The 18,556-nt window shown below is 60.2% G+C and overlaps 4 protein-coding genes across 4 annotated transcripts, besides 1 other annotated feature; all 4 read left to right on the plus strand.

Moving 5' to 3' along the window:
* Nucleotides 1–421: 421 nt before the first annotated feature.
* Nucleotides 422–1,711, plus strand: LPMP_241060 (DNAJ domain protein, putative; the record flags this gene model as incomplete). Its single annotated transcript, XM_010701144.1, has 1 exon — nucleotides 422–1,711. One exon carries the CDS (start codon nucleotides 422–424, stop codon nucleotides 1,709–1,711), a length of 1,290 nt encoding a protein of 429 aa, XP_010699446.1.
* Nucleotides 1,712–2,068: 357 nt separating this feature from the next.
* Nucleotides 2,069–2,624: a repeat region.
* Nucleotides 2,625–3,167: 543 nt separating this feature from the next.
* On the plus strand, nucleotides 3,168–4,910 carry LPMP_241070 (membrane transporter, putative; the record flags this gene model as incomplete). The annotated part of the gene is made up of 1 exon (XM_010701145.1): nucleotides 3,168–4,910. The coding sequence occupies one exon, from the start codon at nucleotides 3,168–3,170 to the stop codon at nucleotides 4,908–4,910; it is 1,743 nt and encodes a 580-aa protein (XP_010699447.1).
* Nucleotides 4,911–6,087: 1,177 nt separating this feature from the next.
* On the plus strand, nucleotides 6,088–9,213 carry LPMP_241080 (pre-mRNA splicing factor, putative; the record flags this gene model as incomplete). The annotated part of the gene is made up of 1 exon (XM_010701146.1): nucleotides 6,088–9,213. One exon carries the CDS (start codon nucleotides 6,088–6,090, stop codon nucleotides 9,211–9,213), a length of 3,126 nt encoding a protein of 1,041 aa, XP_010699448.1.
* A 1,385-nt stretch (nucleotides 9,214–10,598) lies between these two features.
* LPMP_241090 (formin, putative) lies at nucleotides 10,599–14,123 on the plus strand (the record flags this gene model as incomplete). Its single annotated transcript, XM_010701147.1, has 1 exon — nucleotides 10,599–14,123. The coding sequence occupies one exon, from the start codon at nucleotides 10,599–10,601 to the stop codon at nucleotides 14,121–14,123; it is 3,525 nt and encodes a 1,174-aa protein (XP_010699449.1).
* Nucleotides 14,124–18,556: the final 4,433 nt, after the last annotated feature.

The following is an 18,556-nucleotide window of genomic DNA, read 5'->3' on the forward strand; positions in this document are numbered from 1 at the left end:
GGCATCCGGCCTCTGTGAGGGTGTGCCCGTCCGCCCCCTCGTGTCTCTCACGTTTTCAGCGGGTTTTGTTTTGGCGTTGCGTTTTGCTGCCGCAGGGCGGGTGTTGTTGTGCGGCTGCTGAGGCAGTGAGAGCGAGTTCGATAGTGACATTGCTGTCTTCTTACCGTGAAAGGGCCTCCCTTGAACAGGACGATCGCCGCTGTCGCCGTTCTTGCGTGCAGGCACCCCGCTGGAAAATGCGCATGCGTCTTACTCCCTCACTCCCCCCCCCCACCTCCCTTCCCCCACCTTTTCCTTTTCGGGTCCTCTTCAGTCAGCCACAGCCACCGTCATTGACACCAACTGCCTCGCGAAGGGGAGAGAAAGGGGCCATCACTCGTGAAGTAAAGAGTGGGTGTCCTTGGAACAGGCAAAGCGCACGATGTTTCTACGAACACGCGCTTTGTGCTACACAGTGCATACCCCACGCGGAATCAACTTCGACCTCTCCGCCGACGACGCAATCTGTCGCATCCAAGACAAGTATGGACGCCGTTGGTTCGGTGCGCAGCTCGACTATCTCCGGCTGGACACCCCATCGAAGGAGTTCCTGCCTTTTTACCTCTGCAGCGGTCGCATCCACGCCTCGTTCGTCGGAAATGTAAGTTACAGCGTCAACACGACCTCCGGTGATGGCAGCAGTAAGCGCTCCTCCACCCGTTACGTGAGCACGTCCTTGCAGACCCTTGACAGCGTCTTCGAAGAGAACAAGACGCAGATCTACGCCGGCTACAAGTACAATATCGCCCATGTTCATCACGCACTGCGCGGTGACCAGCTGAGCTACTCGCTGCGCAAGATGTACGAGGTGGACACTACTGGGGCTACCATCAACCTCTTCGAGCAGTCCACCACGACGATGATGAAGTTTGTAGAGATGGAGGTGCGGCAGCAGGCAGAGGAGACGGCTCGCTCTCTCGTCCGGTCCTTCCATCCCTCTGCTGACTCCGTCGCGGTGGAGTTTAAGGAGTTCTCGTTTCACCTTGATGAGGTTACTCCTACGTTCGTGCCATGCTTCGTCGTCAAGGCGGAGTACGATGTGGAGCGCTACACGCTCTACGTGTCGGGCCTCAACGGTCAGGTCGGCGGTCCGTATCTTCTCAATTCCCTGTACATAGCCCGCACCACTGCCCTCGCCACCCTGGCTGGCGTGATGCTCCTTGTGCCAAACAAGGTTGCAGGCTTCCTCTTCGGCTCCGTGGCGTGTGTGGCTACGTACTACGCGGCCTTCTTCGCTGCTCGCTGGTTCCCGGCGATAAGGCGCAACTGGAACCGCCGGCACCGGGAGCGGCTGCGCCGCGAGAACCTCGGGATCGATCAAGGTGGGTACCGGCCCAACACCTCCTCCCAACGCATCCAGCAGGAGTACCATTCCTCTACCTACTGGGATACCCACGCCTATCAGCAGCGGCGCCACAGCGACTGGGAGGGACCACGATCAGCCTCGTCGTCGTCATCCTCGACGCAATCGGTGTCCGATCCGCTGGGGTACTACCGCGCGTTGGGGCTTCATGGGAATGAGTCAGTCAACGAAATCCGCAGCGCGTATCGGCAGATCGTGCTGAAGCAGCACCCCGACGTTGGGGGCTCCAATGAAGCGATGGTGAAGGCGAACGAGGCCTATCGTGTCCTTCGAGATCCAAAGCGGCGAGCGGCGTACGACCAGAGCTAGCGCCTACCTCTCTCCCTCTCTCCTTCTCAATCAGTGCATCTCCCGTAGTGGCAGTCGCCGGATCAACTGCATTGGATGGGGTCTGTGTAAGCAGCACCGGTGTGATCCGCTATCAGACATCTGGGGGTTCGTGTCTTTCCCTCTTGCAAGGCGCAGACGGGGGAGGGAGAAGGCCGAATCTCCCGGATATCACCACAGAGATACCATAGCCTCACAGAGTGGGAGAAGACACGCGGCAGTAGTGTGCATACGCTCCTCGCCCCGCTCCTCCCCCTCTACCTTGCCCACACGCTCATGGCCGCACCGCAGCTGGTGTCTTTCTCTGCATGAGGTTACCCATTCACTACTCCCCTGCATCCCTGATAGCGAGGGACACCTCCGTGCGTAGCGTCTCGGGGCCCAGGTCCCTCAGTGTGGGGAGGCCAAGCAGCCCCTCTCGCCCTGCCAGTGCCAGACCACTTCTGGTGGCAACAGGCTCGAGTGCCTACGACGTGGGGAGCTCAGTGTGGTCCATCGCTACCGATGCCGGCGGTCGGGTCATGGACGGTTCTGCGTCGCAGCGATCTGCGACAGCGAGCGTGTTGGCACCAGCCATACGATGGGCAGTGTTCCAGCGCGGCTCGCGCGTATCCCATCTGACCCTGGCTGCCTGCTGCTCTGGGGAGCCTGCCCCACCTCGAGGGGTGCATGAGGTGGCGGCCGGCCCAACGGGGACAGCTGGGAGGCGGGCGTGGATGGGTAGAGCCTGAGGCAGGGGTCGCGCTCAGATAACTGGGTTGGCGCATCGCAGTGGCGTGGGTTTACGGCTGCTTCGCACGAGAAGATGGGGCCTGGGGCGGACCCGGGGAGAGTGGAGTGGCGCTTCGCCTCTGACGTGTTGTGTGGCAGAGAATGGGCACGTTGGATTGAAAAAGACAGTGCTGTTCGCGGTGCACACACCCGCGCCTTCGCTGCGCAGAACTCTGTGCTGGCGGAATCCTTTATTTTCCTCGACGTCTTGTTTCGTCTACTGCGCCTCTGTGCGTCCGACACGACGCCCCGGCACACAACTCTCACGACTCGATCACTCGTAGGTTGCCAGCTTTATTATCTCCATTTCCTCCCTTCCTTCCTTCAGAAATTCCTACCCTTCTCGTGCCACACCTCCTTCTGTACAGTAGCAGAGCGGGAGACACAAAAAGACCAGAAACGGACGTCGTGCACTCTCTTTTTTTCGCTACCGACCCCTCCATCCTCCATACAAACAACCACTTCTCATTACAGCTCAGTACCACCGCCACTTCGCTTGGATTCCCCCCCTTTCACATCACCCAACCAACAACCGACTGCCCATCCCCTTCCCCTTTTTCCCGCTTCACCCACTAAGCCGCACCTTAACTGTAACTAGTCCTTTCCTCTCCCTCTCTCTTTCCGAGCCCCTTCCACCCCCCCACCCCCCTGTTTCTGGGAGAGAGCCATGTGCGACGCCACAGTGTCCTTCTTCCAGCGAGGCTGGCAGGCCACCAAAGAGGAGCTGCATCGCACCATTGACAACATCCGTAGCACAAAGTTGAACCTCACCCTCCTCTTCGCTGTGTTCTGTGTCTTGTTCGTTATCGTAGGCAACGTGATTCTGCTGATCGCGATGAATTTTTGGATCGCACAGTTTCCCAGTGATGCCCTGGAACACAATTCCAGCCAGATCGCCATCCAGGTGGTCACCATGCTCCTGCTGGTCTTTCTGTTCTCTGCGATGGCTAGCGTCTTCGCCGTCTTCTATGGCGCGCTGCCGTTGTGGCACGTACTGGCAGATCGCAATCGTGTCGGCGGGCCGTGGTACCGCCTCTTCCTGCTCTTCGCCTCCGGCGCGTCGAACGGCATCAGCAGCGTTCTGGCCGTGTACGCCATGACGTACACCCCCGAGTTTATCCAGGCAGTGCTGCTCTGCTGCATCCCGTTTAGCGCGCAAGCCTGGACCGTCATCTTCATCCCCACTGAGCGCAAGCGCGACTACCTCTCCCTGTGCTTTGTCGCGTCTTTCCTGCTGTTCGTGGCAGGCGTGCTGCTGTCGAGTCTGTCGGCATTCCTGCACCCCAACGAGCAAGGCGAGAAGGCATCGTGGGCATGGGCACTCATCTACCTTGCGAGCTCCATCCTCTTCGGGCTGTGGTGCGTGGTGCAACGGCTGTATCTGGACGCTGTCGCGCGGAAGGTGCCACTGGAGGCAGAGGGCAAGGCAGCGGCGCAGGATGGAGCTCCGGGCGCACCACGTTGCGCGAAGTCGAGGGAAAACAGCAGCCGCAGTGCAATCGTGGAAGTCGACGACTCGCCACATCGGTGGCGTGCTACGATGGAGGAGACTGGCCGCCATGGCCCGCAGTGTGGGAAGCTGCGCGACGAGTCTCACACGGAGGAGCCAGACGTCGGCATGATATCAGCCACGACCACGGGTGCCTCACACCTGGCGCACGGTAGTCCCGCCACTGACACAGTGCCCCAGTGCACGAAGACGGACGCTGGTGTCGCGGTGGGTGCCGCCTGCGCCGAGGCAGGCCCACGCTTCTCCGACATGGAGAGTGACAACGAGATGCCGCTGTCGCCGTCCGCGGAGCTGCTGGTAAAGCGGCACTGGGGCAGCCAGAACGTCGATGACAACGCCGCCAAGGTGATGCTTCTCGTGGTGGGCCTGTTGTTCCAGCTGCTGGTCTCCTTTATTATGTTTCCGGTCGACGCGATTCCATGGTTTGGCACCTCCAGCTCGGTGCTGCACGCGTGGGAAGGCTTCCGCAACTCGATAGATTTCATATTCGCCTCCTGGATTCATGCGCGTCACGGACTTCTTCTTACCCTTGGCTTCGCGATGAGCTTTGTTGGGTGCACGTACCTGAACGAGCACAGCCCGACGCTGGCCTCGGTGGTGTTGCAGCTCGCCGGCCCCATCACGTCGCTGGTCATCATAATCATCCCGCAGTGGAACGTGTACCAGGACAGCAGCAGCGTAGGCCACAAGGTCGGCGGCGTGATTCTGCTCCTCATCGCGGCGCTGTTGTACCACCTGTGGGAGCAGCAGTCTCTGCGCGTATTGCTGGCGAAAGCGGAGGAGGCGAAGCGCCGGCGTGAGCGCGCTGCGACTGACGGTGCCGAGGCCACGGAGGAGCGTCTGATCGACAGGGACGACCGCGCCACGCATGAGGCGCCGAGCGAGTTTGCTTGCAGATGACCTCAACGGTAGCCTGACCTCCTCTCCACCCCCGTCACTGCCGCCTCGCTCAACTCCCTTTCTCTGCAAAGTGGCGTTTGCGTGCATCTACCTGAGGTGGCGCGTCGTCAAGCTGTCGTCTCTTGCCAAAGTGCTTTCCCCTTGTGTGGGTGTGCGTGTGCGTGTTCTTCTCACTCTCGCCTCGCCTGTGTGTCGCACGGATAACCCTGTGGCTGGGTTGTGATGGAGGAGGGAGCTGACGTGCACACACGCATACAGGGACAGCCGTCTACTGCCGCCAAGGCACTCTAATTTTTCTCTTCTATATGCCCCTTGGGTGACGATCTTGTTTGCTCGGATTCTGCTTCTAATAGTGCTTCCTCTCTCTCACTGCCATCCTCTCCCCATCCCTCCCTTCCCCCCCTCCGAGTGATGTATGTGTGTGTGTGTCGACAGGTCTGTGTTTCCGCCCCCTCCGCTCCCCTTTGGCAGTCCTCTTCGACTCTCCCTAAGACAAAATGGGCATCTGAGCATCACACAAGCCCAAAGTGCTGGGCGCCGTCGCCGCTGCTCGTTTCGGTACTCACAAGTCTCAGTACTGATGCGGCCCGGGTGGGCGACTTGTACAACTCATGGGCTGCGCTTCCGCATACCAACTAGGGCATACCTGCACACACGCGCCGCGCTTCCTCCTTTCTCTCTTAACCGCCATCAGTGATATGTACAGCCCTGTGAGGTTGTCTGAGTATGACTCATACATAACTGTATTTACCTTCTCTCTCCCTCCATCCCCTACCCGACCTGTATGCCGTTCGGCATCTCTCCTCCCCTCCCTAGGCGCACAGCAGTATTGGTTGGGTACCGAACTCAAAGACACGGCGAGCTGGCACCCACTAGTCTGCTAGCCATAGAATAAGCGGCCACTCGGACAGACAGACCAGTGCACGCGCGTACGCACATATATATATATACGTGTGCGTGTGTGTGTACATCTTTAACGGCGAAGTGGAACGAGTGGTACGGCTCTTAAGCACACAGCACCCTCGCAGACCAAGCAATGGACGCAGTGCCTGTTGATCGCGGCATCAAGCGGTCTCGTGAGGAAAATGTACCAGACTCCACATCACCCTTCCCGGCTGCGAAGGACGTGGCCGCGTCCATCCAGGACCAGGTGCAGAACTTCTTCACGCGACTCGAAATGGGCGAAATCCTCGAGCACGACCACGACACGACCGAGGCAGTCATGACAGGTGCCGATGAGTCCGCGCAGTGGGCTTACGGCAGCGAGTACTACCTTCGTCACGACGGCGACGATGACAAGGAACACTCATCGTGCTCGCGCACCTCAGGTAGTGCTGCCGCCGCTGCGGCTGCACAAGAGAGGAGCAGCGACACTCAAGCGGACAAGGCGCGCAAGGTTATCGTCAATCTAGCCATGGCGCCTCCGCCCTTCTTCACATCTGGAAACGATTTCGAAGCGAGCACACTGTGGCGTAAGCCGGAATCCACAGCACATGACACCGACGATATTGACGGAGACCTCGACGGGCGCAGCGCCGACGTCACCTCCTGCTTCCTGCACGAGGCTTTGCGGATGTCTGACGTCGACGTTCTGGTACCGGTCGTCAGCCACTCTTGCAGCCTCGCCGTGAGCGCCTCGAAGGGGAGTCGAGCCCTCACTGCACTCGAGCGGCTGATGGACCGCGAACGCGCGAACCGCGCTGTCATGGACACGTCCAAGTCCGGTCTAGCGCGGCTCCTTCAAAGAGACACATACGGCCGTGTGGTGAAGGAGGGGGAGACGGCGGTGGCGGGGGTGGGGGGCGTCTCTGCCCCCAGCCACCTGCACAGCAGCAGCCTCTCCTCCTTGCCCGAAGACCGCGGCATCGATGGTGATGGCGAGGAAGAAGAGGCCAAGTACCTCAAGTGTCAGGTGCGCTGGGAGCTGGAGCGGCTTGCTGAAATGACACGGCTTTGTGGTGCATCGGATGGCTCTTCCAGCACCGCCCCAGCCACTGCGGCTGGTGCGGCGGAGTTGCAGTGGGGAAGCGGCCAGGAGACCCGCCGGCAGCGCAAAGAAGACCAACTCACTCGCATCGAGGAGCGCAAAGCGCAGGTGGAGATGCTCGCCAGCACCGCGGATGAGGTCGAGCGCCGAGCCGCCATGCGTCGCCAGTGCGAGTCGCTGCCCATCCACCACTGCAAAGAAGAACTTCTTCGCTATATTGGCGAGAGTGCCGTCACTGTGGTCATGGGTGAAACCGGCAGCGGGAAAACGACCCAGCTCGTCCAGTACCTGTATCAGCGTGGCTACGCACGGCACGGAAAGATGATCGGGTGCACACAGCCGCGGCGGCTCGCCGCCATTGGAGTGGCTCGTCGCGTCAGCGACGAGATGGGCTGCGCGCTCGGCACCACGGTCGGCTACTCGATTCACCTTGATGACACAACCACCGCAGACACGCGCGTAAAATTCATGACGGACGGCGTGCTGCTCCGCGAGACAGTCAGCGACCCGTCACTGGACAAGTACAGCGTCGTGATGCTTGACGAAGCCCACGAGCGGTCTGTGGACACGGACGTGCTGATGGGCGTGCTGAAGCTCGTCCTACGCCGCCGCGGGGACTTGAAGCTCATTATCACCTCTGCTACGATGGACATCCGAAAGTTCTCCGCCTTCTTTGGCAACGCGCCGTGCTACGAGATCCCGGGGCAGACCTTCCCGGTGAAGATCCACTACAGCCCGACGCCGGTGGCCGACTACGTCGCCGAGGCTGTGTTTCGCGTATGCCAGTTGCATCTGCAGATGCCACTGGAGGACAAGCAAGACATCCTCGTCTTCATGACAGGGCGGGCCGACGTCTATGGCACCTGCGAGCTGATCCGCCGTCGGTTGACGGAACTCAGCCCACAGCATCTCAGCACCCTCCTCATTATGCCGTGTCTCTCAGAAGCGGCCTCGGCGTGTTCCACAAAAATCGGAGTGCTTGACGCCACGCCAGCGGGCATGCGCAAGGTTGTGGTGGCCACCAACGTCGCCGAGACGTCGCTGACGATCGATGGCGTACGCTATGTCGTAGACTGCGGCTTCATGAAGACGAACGTATATCGACCGTCCATTGGTATGAACACGCTGCAGCGGTACCCCACTTCGCAGGCGCAGGCAAACCAACGCAGAGGCCGTGCCGGTCGCACCACCGACGGGACATGCTACCGCCTCTACACAGAGGAGCAGTACGCTGAGGAGATGCTGCCGAACAGCGTGCCAGAGATTCAGCGCAGCAGTGTAGACAGCGTGGTGCTGCTCCTGAAGAGCATTGGTATTCACCGTCTTCGCGAATTTGACTTCATGGATGCCCCGCCGGCAGCTAACGTGCGGAACAGCATGTTTCACTTGTGGATGCTCGCCTTCCTGGATGACACCGGCGACATCACAGAGCAGGGGCGGCAGGCGCTGGAGTTCCCCATGTCCCCTGTGCTGGCAAGGCTTCTGTTGGAGAGCGTCAAGATGGGGTGCGCGCTGGAGGTGTCCCGCGTCGTCTCCATGATCTCGGCGGATCCAAAGAACCTGTTTGAGCTTCCAAAGGGTCGCGAGAAGGTGGCGCAGCAGCACCACAGTCGCTTCTACTCGAACGACTCGGACCACCTGACGCTGTTGCACGTCTTCACGCAGTACGTAGACCATGGCCGGTCGCGGCAGTGGGCGCAGGACCACTTCCTGCACGCCCCCACTCTGGCCAGGGCCAACAACGTGTGTACGCAGCTGATGGAAAGGCTCCGCAAGGTGCACCTGCCCATTCAGTCCTGCGGGCATGCGGGGATAGACAAAGTGCGCTACTGCCTCGCCAAAGCCTTTGTCCTGCAAGCAGCGCAGCGATCAGATCGGCGGTGGACGGAGTATCGGCCGCTGCTGAACTTAGGCGTAACGTGCGCAGTACATCCGGCCTCCGCAGTGCACGCGCGCAGGGAGATGCCGCCCTACATCATCTACAACGATCTGCTGCTCACACACAAAGAATACCTGGTGATGGTGACGGCGGTCGAACCAGAGTGGCTAGTAGAGAGCTCACGGGGCATCTACGAAATGCGTCACAGCTCAACGTCGTCATCGGCGGTGACGGTGGTCTCGTCGTTTGCGACGGGAACAGCAGTCACCCCGACGCCCTCCACTGCCTCCCGAACTTCCCAGGGATCGATGCCCTCGCCACTGACAGCGCCCAGCCGCAGCGCCAACAGTCGCACAAGCGTCACTGCGGCAGCCAAGGCATCTGTGAAGAAGTCCGCTCTCGGCATGCTGACCCCCAAACGCCGACCAAACATATGACAGCGACATCGCTTTCGTGCCCGTATTTTTTTCTCTGGTTCGTCTCCGCTGCCTGTTGGGGTTGTGCGTGTGCCGCGAAAGAGCCGTAGTGGCAAAATGGCTCCCCGGGCGCACGAGCATGTATTCCCGTGCCCGGGAGGGACGGGGCTCCTCGTCCCTCTCTCCTCCCTCCTCTCCCCCCACCACCACTAACCTCACGGTACGCTGGCGCGGAGAGTAGTGGGTATAGTGGTGCGCCTATCTTCGTCCATGCGCATGCACACATCTAACACAAGGCAAGTAAACTAGAAAGGGGAGAACAACTCGGTCCGCTGTAGCATCCGTAGATGCGCGCCCACCCGCACGGACCTCCTTGGCTGCGCACATACATGCTTAGATGCGGCTTTCACGCATCCGTGATGGCAGACGAAGGGACTTGAGAAGAAGGGAGAGAGAAGGAACCGGTGCATGTTGGCCCCCTGCCTCATCCCTTGAAACTTCATCCACTGTCAACCGAAACAGCCATCCCCGTCGTCCCTTGTTGCTCACTCCTCTGTTCATTCATCTCGATCGCTGCTCCCTAGCACACGCTACCCGCACATGCGGTATAGTGTCCAGTGAGCGGTCGAACTCCGTAGTGCGAGAGAGTTGGGGACAAGAGGACCCAGCTGTAGTCACTTCATTAGACTGTGATGGTTTACAAGAGACACAACATAGGGGACGGACAGGGTACGCAGAAGGGGTAGAGAGGAGCAAATCCGTGTGTTTCGGAGCGAAATACAGGCCCCACTCAGTTCCCTTGCTTGTCCCTTGTGTGTGCGTGTGTGCGTGTGTGTGTGTGTGTGTGTGCGTGTGTGAGGGGAGTGGCCCTCATACGCTCTCTCTACACTCAGCCACCAACCTCCTCCCTCTCTCGCCCTTCTCCATCTCCTTCCCTTTACAGGTGTCTCTGCTGCTGTTGTTACTCCTCCCCACCCCCTCTACTATTCGTGTTGACACGTACCGCTGCTCGCTCAGCCAGACGTGCACTAACGCACTGGTGCTTCTCTCGAACGGCTTCTCTCGTCTCCGCGCCCCCAAGTGCGTTGGTTTCGGTGCAGTTGCGTCGCCCTGTGCTTGGGTTTGTGTGCCCGCGTCGATCATGGACTTCAAGAAAACTACGCACACCCTTATTGTTGCATCTCCCTTTCCCTCGTTCCTCCGCATATCGTCCTGTCTTCGCTGTCGTTTCTCCACCCTGTCTCTCTCTCTCTCTCTCTCATCATACGCGGCGCCATTTGCCTTTCGGCTCCACACGTGCGGGGGGGTGCGTGGCTGAAGCTGCGCTCGGGTGCTGGCGCCGTTGACCTGCTTCTCTTTCCTTTTGCGCAACAGGGAGGATTAATTCCAGAGGTGGGGGGGGCGAAATGAACATCTTTCGCGGCCTTCAACACTACTTCTCCGCCGGCGACGGGGATCTGAAACAGCTGCTAGACACACGCGTCTACATGTGGAACATCCCAGCTGGTAGCACGACATTGACCGATCGAAACCTGCGCGTAGGCCGCTCCACAACGCGCTCCATCGAGTCCACCTGCAACTACCTCGACAATGCGGAGTCAAATCGCTATATCATCTTCAACTTCTCACCGCTCATGATGGAGCTGGTGGAGGGGTGCCGTTGCGGCCAGGTGCTTGACTTCTCCAAGCAGTCTGTGGAGAACTACGGCCTGCTCATGGAGGTGTGCTTTACAATTCGGAAGTGGGTGTACGCTGGCGACACAGACAGCGGGTCACCCGTGGCGCCGTCCGCGTCATCGCCAATCGGTGGTGCAGGGGCTGCGAACCGGCCCACACATTCGCACTGTGCTGTGCTAGCCTTCCTGGAGGAGTCGCCAGCAGTGGCGCATCCGAATTATGCAGCGATGCTGGGGGCGTGCTACCTCATCTTCTCCGGTTTCCCCACCTACACCGGCAGCGGCACGCTCGACTTCGTTGAACGAGAACTCGGCATCCCCCGTAGCGTCTACCACGCGCCGTCGCAGGAGAGCTACCTGAACTACTTCCAGCTGCTCTTCGAGATCCCAGTGCTACCCAACCCAAAACGTCTCACCCTGACACGCGTTTCGCTGCACAACCTGAGCTCCCTGGCAGAGAGAAACCTTGGCCTGCAGCTAGATCGCGCAGACGGCCAAGCACCGCGGCTCTTCAGTGACCCCAACGCCTGGTGCCGAGGCGACCCCTCCACGCTAGAGATCTACCTGGATCTGAACGAGAGTGTACTCGGCGACTTTGTCCTCAACGTGTTCCTGTACGATGTCCAGCCCATCCACAGTCGTGGCGTGGTGGCGGAGTCCCACTCTTCCCCAGCAAGCAGCAGCCTCGTCGGCGGGGTCTTGTCGTCAACGGATGGCGTTCAGGCTCTGCCAGCGGCGTTACCCGAGAGGGCCCTCGCCGGAGTAGGCGGGGCCGCGTCGCCGCCGACAACGCGCTTCATCACTGGCACCTCTAAGGCAAAGAAGATAGTGCAGAAGGGGCGGCTGCTGCGTCTCGCCTTCAGCACTATCTTCATCCACCAGGCAACACACCGTGTACGCGTGCGGGACATGGACTACGCAACTGCGAACGCATTGCCAGACGACTTCTATGCACAGCTGCACTTCACCGAGTGCGCTCCAGCGGACACAGACGAGGACTACGTGAGGGAAATTACCCAACGCGTAGAGCAGTCGCCGCAGCGCCAGATGATGCTCTCCCGCCCCGACCCCCGCGACCTCCTCGCATCCGCGCGTGTCGGCGGCTACCGATCCTCCAGCAGGTACGCCGCCGTTGAGGAGGAGTGTCATGGAGGCGTGTACTACCGCAGTGACGGGACCAGGCGTGGCGGCGGTGCAAGCATGGACCTGCGCATCCGCCAAGAGCGGTCGCTGCCGCTGACCGGAGCCACAATGCTGTACCTCCCTACGCCCTTGCACATGAACAGCGAAGATGAACGGCGCTTCGACAACGATGACGACGTCGCGGAGGCTGAGCCGACGCTGATCCGGATGGTGCCGCAACCAGGTACCGTCGCTCGGCCTCGTCAGCCCACGCCAGAGCGCCTGTACGGTGGCGGGTACCCGGTAATCTCTTCACAGCCCGTGGACGTTCAGGACGCAGCGCCGACCCCTTCCGCATTTACGGCGGTGCTACCGCTGCCCCCGGTGAGCCGCACCCCGTTGACACACCTTGACCCCTCCATGATCGCCGAAGGGAACTCACCACCACCGCGCATGGCGCCACAGCCAGCGGGGTTGCCACCACCGCCTCCACCGCCAGGTAAATTGCTGCCCCCACCTGCGCCGCCCCCCAAACTCCCTCCTCCGCAGCCGCCGCTGACGGCCCCCGCTGGTCTTCCTCCGCCCGCACCTCCGGCTGGGGTTCCACCACCACCGCCACCTCCAGGACTACTGAACAGTAATGCACCGCCGCCCCCTCCTCCGCCACCTGGCGTCCCCGGCGGTGAAGAGGCTGCTGTGAAGCCAAAGTCACAGTACCACGGGCCGCGACTCAAGAGCTTCTTCTGGAAGAAGATCCCGAAGCCGAGTGGCATCTGGGCAGCGTCAGACCCTGACGACATGCGCCGCGCTGTGATTGACGAGCCCTTCCTGCTCGAACTCTTCAAGGTGAAGGCCGTCGCGCAGGCGAGCGTGGCCGAGTCAGCGGTGAAGAAGTTGGAGCAGGAGCGGCGCAGCAACGTGTTCACTACCCAACGGCTGCAGAACATTGGCATCGCCCTCAAGCGGGTACAGGTGTCGGTGGAAGACGTGTGCAAGGCCCTCATCACGTGCGACAGCATCATTCTGCCTCCAGAGCTGCGGGAGACGCTAACGGCGGCACTGCCCACCACCGAGGAGGTAACGGGGCTCACAGCGGAAAAAAAGGCGGGACGGGTGGTTTGGACAGACGTGGAGACGTACCTCTACACAATGGCGACGACTGTGAAGGACGTGCGAGAGCGGCTGCAGCTCTGGACAGCTGCCGAAGAGCTTGAGGATGCCGTCCAGTCCATCTCAAACCTGCTAGACTCCGTCGACGCGGCCGTGTGCGCCATCACACAGCGCAACGGCCGCTTTGCCCGCATGATGCGCATGATCCTGGCGTTTGGGAACTACCTGAACCGCGGCACACCACACGCCGACGCCGAAGGTTTCCGCTTGGAGAGCCTTAACCAGCTCAACTTCGTGAAGAGCTCAGATGGAAAGACCACAGTGCTGATGGCGTTTGTCGTGTCACTCATGGACGGCGAGCGGAGTAAACGTGAGCGCCGAGGGAGCACCACGAGCACACCAAGCGACGACGACAACGATGTCGACGACGCTCGCAGCGTTCTGCGCTTCGTGGAGGACGTCAGCTGCATTCGCGCTGTGGCGAGCAGCCCGCTGCAGGACATGGGACAGCAGGTGTCGCAGCTGAACTTCACGCTGCAGCGCATGCGGCGTGTCGTCGAGGAGGCCAAGGACACGAAGGTCTGGTATGACAAGCGGCTTCCATGTGTGAAAGCGGAGGAGATGCCGGATGCCTTACCGGGCCTACTCACAGCAACCGTTGACCGCTACTTGGCTAGGGTGGGGCAAATCGCCCTGAGGTACCAGGAGCTGCGCGACGACGTGTCGGCCATGATGGCCACCTACGGCGAGGACCCCAACGTGGACGAGACCGTTATTTGGGGCTACGTGCTGCAGTTCAGCAAGGACGTGCAGCGGTGTGTGGACACGGTGACCGCGACCCACCTGACGAAGCGGCGACTCATGAGAACACCGGAAGAGACGGAGCAGACGCAGAGCGGTGCCAAAGCAGACGTCGCTGCGCCGCCACCGCCTAGCAGCAGCGGGCAATCGTCAGGGCCGCGAGACGAAGTGAAGCAAACGCGGCTGCCGAAGCTTGTCGATGAAGACGACAGCGGTGATTAGGGCGATCAGCGGTGTGAGAGGTGGCCGATGCTCGCATGGAAAAAAAGAAGCAAATGAAATGGTCAGTGAAGCGGCGCAACACATGAGAGGGTGAGGTAAGTGACGAACAACGATGAGAGAAGGCGCCTAGTTGTGCGCACGCCACCGACAGGCACACGCACAGCCACGTCACACTGCCCAATCAAGCCATTCTCTTCCCACGCTGGGTGCCGCGCTGCTCATCTTCATCCACTCTCCCTTTCCCTCACCCCCTCTCCCCTTCGTCTCTTTCGCTCTTCCTTGGGTGTATCCGTGGCATCTCCTCCCCACCCCCTCCCCTTTTTTACTCTACGGCTTGGCTTCAGGCTGTTGCACGCTGCGGGTGCGCCTGTGTGTATGTGTGCGTGCGTGCGCCATCGACGCGCGGCTCTGCACACCGTTCCAAGCGGCACACGCCCACGCATAGAGGCTCAGATGCAGGACTACAACACCACTTTTTTGCCCTCTCTTCTCTCCCCCGTCTCTTCGCGCATGATGCCACCTCGTGCGGCTCGAAGCCGGAAAAACGACTCGGTGGGTGTGGCCATCAAGAGGCACCTGCGCATTTCGGCAGCCGCAACGGTGACCGCCAGAGCAAACGGCAAATGCATGGAGGCCGTCATCACGGCAGCACCTGCACTGGAGGCTGACGTTGCTGCTTCGAATCCGTCCTCATCACGAGTGTCGAGGCGCCGGCGCGATGTGGTGCCGCAGGAAGCCCCGGCATGGCAACGGATGGCGTTGAAGACCGCTGCCGCCGCCTCAAGGCTGGGCAAGCGCGGCAGCTCAGCAGAAGCGAAGTATGGCGGCTGCAGCAGCACCACCACTGCGAAGAAGACAAAGTCGAATGGGCGGCGTAAGGGCGTCGCAGCGGAGAAGGCTGAAGACGAGGCACCCGCCACTGCTGAGTCATCGTCGCAGAAGGGGGAGGACGCAGATCACTCCGCCTCGCACGCCGAAAGTGACGCGATCAGCAGTAGTAGCAGCAAGCGTGCCAAGCCTCGTCGCGGCAAGGTTGGGAAAGCGGGAACAACACCGGCGACAAGGCGAGGGCAACGCGTGCCTGTCACGGAGCTGGTGTGCCCACGCTGCAAGCTGCGCATGGATCAATGGCCGTTCTGCGGCCTGTCAGGTGAGGCGCACGTACTGCGGGCACCTTGGTCAGCCGCCAAGGAAGACGAGGAGGAGCAGCCGAACGAGGTAGTAGCAGCAGCGGCCGCGGCAGCACGCTAGGCGATCGACGGGTGGCACAGGGGAAATAGCGAGAAAGTTGAATCTCTTCGTGAAAGGTGTTAGGGTGTCGTTTTCGGCTTCGCGCGTGCCCCATGCATGTGTGCTCCTCACTGCACGCATACACACAGATGACACACGTGTCACGGCGCCCTTGCAGGGTACTGCGGGCTCCCTCGCATCCTTCTATCTACCCATTATCGCCACCCTTCTCCTTGCGTAGATGAACGCTCACTCCCCTTGGACGGTTTGGCGCTTGCTCTCCTGCTACCCATACTCCGCCTCTCGCGCTTGGGGGGAGAGAAGGGGCACGGGGGTGTCTTCGCCATCCACCACCAGATTCATCCACATCGCACCAACTACCGTGTCAACGCTACAGGCTCTTTTTGTCAGCTGTCGCCTGGGCGCTGCACAACGCCACTCTCTTCCTCTCGTTCTCTGTCTTCCTATCGCTCTGTTGTGGCGTTCTCCAAAAGGCCACACAATCAGCAGAGAGTTGTGCGTGCATATCGAAGACGAGAAGTGCGCTACAGCTGCTGTACTTCTCTCTGCATGACGTGAATGCGATACTCCTCCCCAAATGCACCCAGGGAGTTTAAAAGAATGAAACGAGAGAGAGGGCCGGCGCCGTGGCCTCTGGCAGCCCTCTTCTCCTGTGCATTATCTTGACCAGTTCGCGCGGTTCTGGGGTGGATGTCCTTTGTCTGTTTACTTGCGTGCGTGCGTGTGTGTGCGTGTGTGTCACATCCTTCCTCTCCCTGCACCGCTTCCTCTTCTGCCTGTTTTGCTTTCGGGTCTCATCTTCGTTTTTTTTGGGGGGGATTTCCGCTCTGCATGCGTGGCGCTTTTATGCGCTCCCCTTCTCTCTCTCTCTCCCTCCCTCACTGCCATACCACCGTTGCCACTTGCACTGTATTCCACGCACACTGAAGTACATGTCCCTTACGGTGGACAGAGAACTACACAAACAGCTCAGCTCAACTCTGCGCTGTGCGTGGGTGCATCTGCCTACCAACAACAACAAGCACCATATCGCTCTTCGGCAGTTTGTTCACCTCTTGACAGCGTTGCGCCTGTCTTGACCTCTCATATGCGGAGGATAGTCGAAGACCGAACAAGAGAATAAGTCGGCTTTGCCTGTGGGGCGTATTGGGGGTGAAGAGGCATCAAACCTGTGTTGGTGGGTACTAAGGCTGATTTGCAGACCTCCTAGAAGCATTCAAGAGGACGACGACGCCAACCATCACCACACGAGCCGACAACACATAACCCACCGGCGGGGACGTCGACACGCATCAGAGACGTGCACACAAGCAGCGCTGCCGCTACGCTGGGGGATCACAACTTTGGCTACTTCAGCTTCTCTCTTGCATCGCTGCGCTTTTGCTCTTCTTTCGTCTTTGCTCTACCTACCGCCAGACACGCGCTCGCAGGGATGGAGCGTCGACGCGGTCGCGTAGCCGCGAGCACCGTCACAGTGACCATCATGGCTGCAGTGGGGGAGGCGATCGCCAACACCACGCACACGTCTACCCCCAGCTCCACTGAGTCCACTGTCCCCCCAAACTCACCTATGCGAACAGCTGAGTGGACGATAGACTCAGCCGTTCTCTGGCTGGTTACCGTCTTCTACTTTACTGTGAGTGCTACTGCCCTGGCGTACTTCGTTGCTCGCTGGAGGCGGCGGGTGTACGGGACCGATCGCGTGCTCCTACGTGATGGATTCAGGACGGATAGTAGCGGCGCTGGTGCCAACACGCACGCTGTCAACGAAGGTCTCTTGTCCACCATTAGTGCCGTGATAGAGCGAGCGGCAAGCAGTACGGCTCTTGCCGGCGCGGCGGCGTGGCAGCGATCGGAGATCGCACAGCTCCTCAACGCCAGCTACAGTTGCGGGGCTCGTCACGGCGGAGTAGGGGCAGCAAGCGGGGGCAGACGCGGTCGAAGTTGGTTGGGAGGATTCGCCCCTTTTCTGCCGGGGTCGCGAGCACGCAGTGCAACGGCGAAGCGAAACAAGCAAAAGAGCGATGACGGTCACGGCGATAGCGAGGCACTGCCCACTGTGTGGTGCGAGGGAGCTGGAGGAGGCGGAACGAATCCTGGTGGCGCCGTCGGCGGCAGCGCCGTCCCCTCCAGCAGCATGGGGCTGACCATGACGGCACGCGAGCAGCAGCAACGTAGTGAGGGCTAGCGAAAAAGAAAGAGACGTACACCTGCCTGCCTGGTCTACTCTCCTGACGCCACCACACGTATACCTGAACCTGCAGGTCCCCCGCCTTCCCTTGTGTTATGCATTGTGGATGAAGGCGCTACACGCACCTTGTCCGAGAGGACAGCACACTTTTACGCATGAAGTACGATGTGGGCACCTGAAGACGTGTGCGTGTGTGCTGGCCGAATGGGACAACTATGCGTGCCCCAAGCTGTCCCCCCCCTCCCAAACCCCATCCCGCCCTTCCCGCCCTCTAGCACTCTCACCGTTGCTGATGCAACTCTGGCGTGAATGGCAGATGTCTCACTACTTGGGTCTTCTTTTCCTCTCTCTCTCTGTTGCCACTGTGTCCCCCCACACACACACACACACACCTTTTGCGTTTCAGCTGTGCTTTTCCCCTGAGGTGGCGGTATTGCCCGCATGCCTTTTGTCTCTTTATTCAATGGACTCCTCTCTTTCATCCACCCCGCTGTCGCTACTATCCGGTCCTCAACATCACGACTCCCTCACCCACTCCCACTCCTACTGGGGCTCTTCGCCTCCGTGCGAAATGTGTGACCGTCCGTTCCCCCCCCCCCTCCTCCATCACTCGTCTACCATCAATCACGTCAGGAGTGCCTCACCAAACAATCAACCGAGTAGTAAAAGCAACAAAGCCGTCCCGATAGGGCGCCTGCGCGTGTGTGCACGAGGAAAGAAGAAACGCGCGTGAGGACGGAGGAGGCCCGATGCCGATGTGAAAGGGAGTCATTCCATGGGCACTGCCTCAGCCAGCTGGCGCTCACCCTCCCTTTTCCTGTTTCTCTTCTCTACGATACGTGAGCACTTATCGCTGCCATCGCTACTCTGCTCGCTCACTTACCTGCCTCCCTTCTCGTCACTTTCTCTTTTGGACTCCACCGGTCCTGCACGGAATACCGTTATTTTATAGAATCTACTTGAACTACCGACAGCATTCCTACTCAGCCCC

This window comes from Leishmania panamensis (assembly GCF_000755165.1).
Source record: "Leishmania panamensis strain MHOM/PA/94/PSC-1 chromosome 24 sequence".
Taxonomy (NCBI): domain Eukaryota; phylum Euglenozoa; class Kinetoplastea; order Trypanosomatida; family Trypanosomatidae; genus Leishmania; species Leishmania panamensis.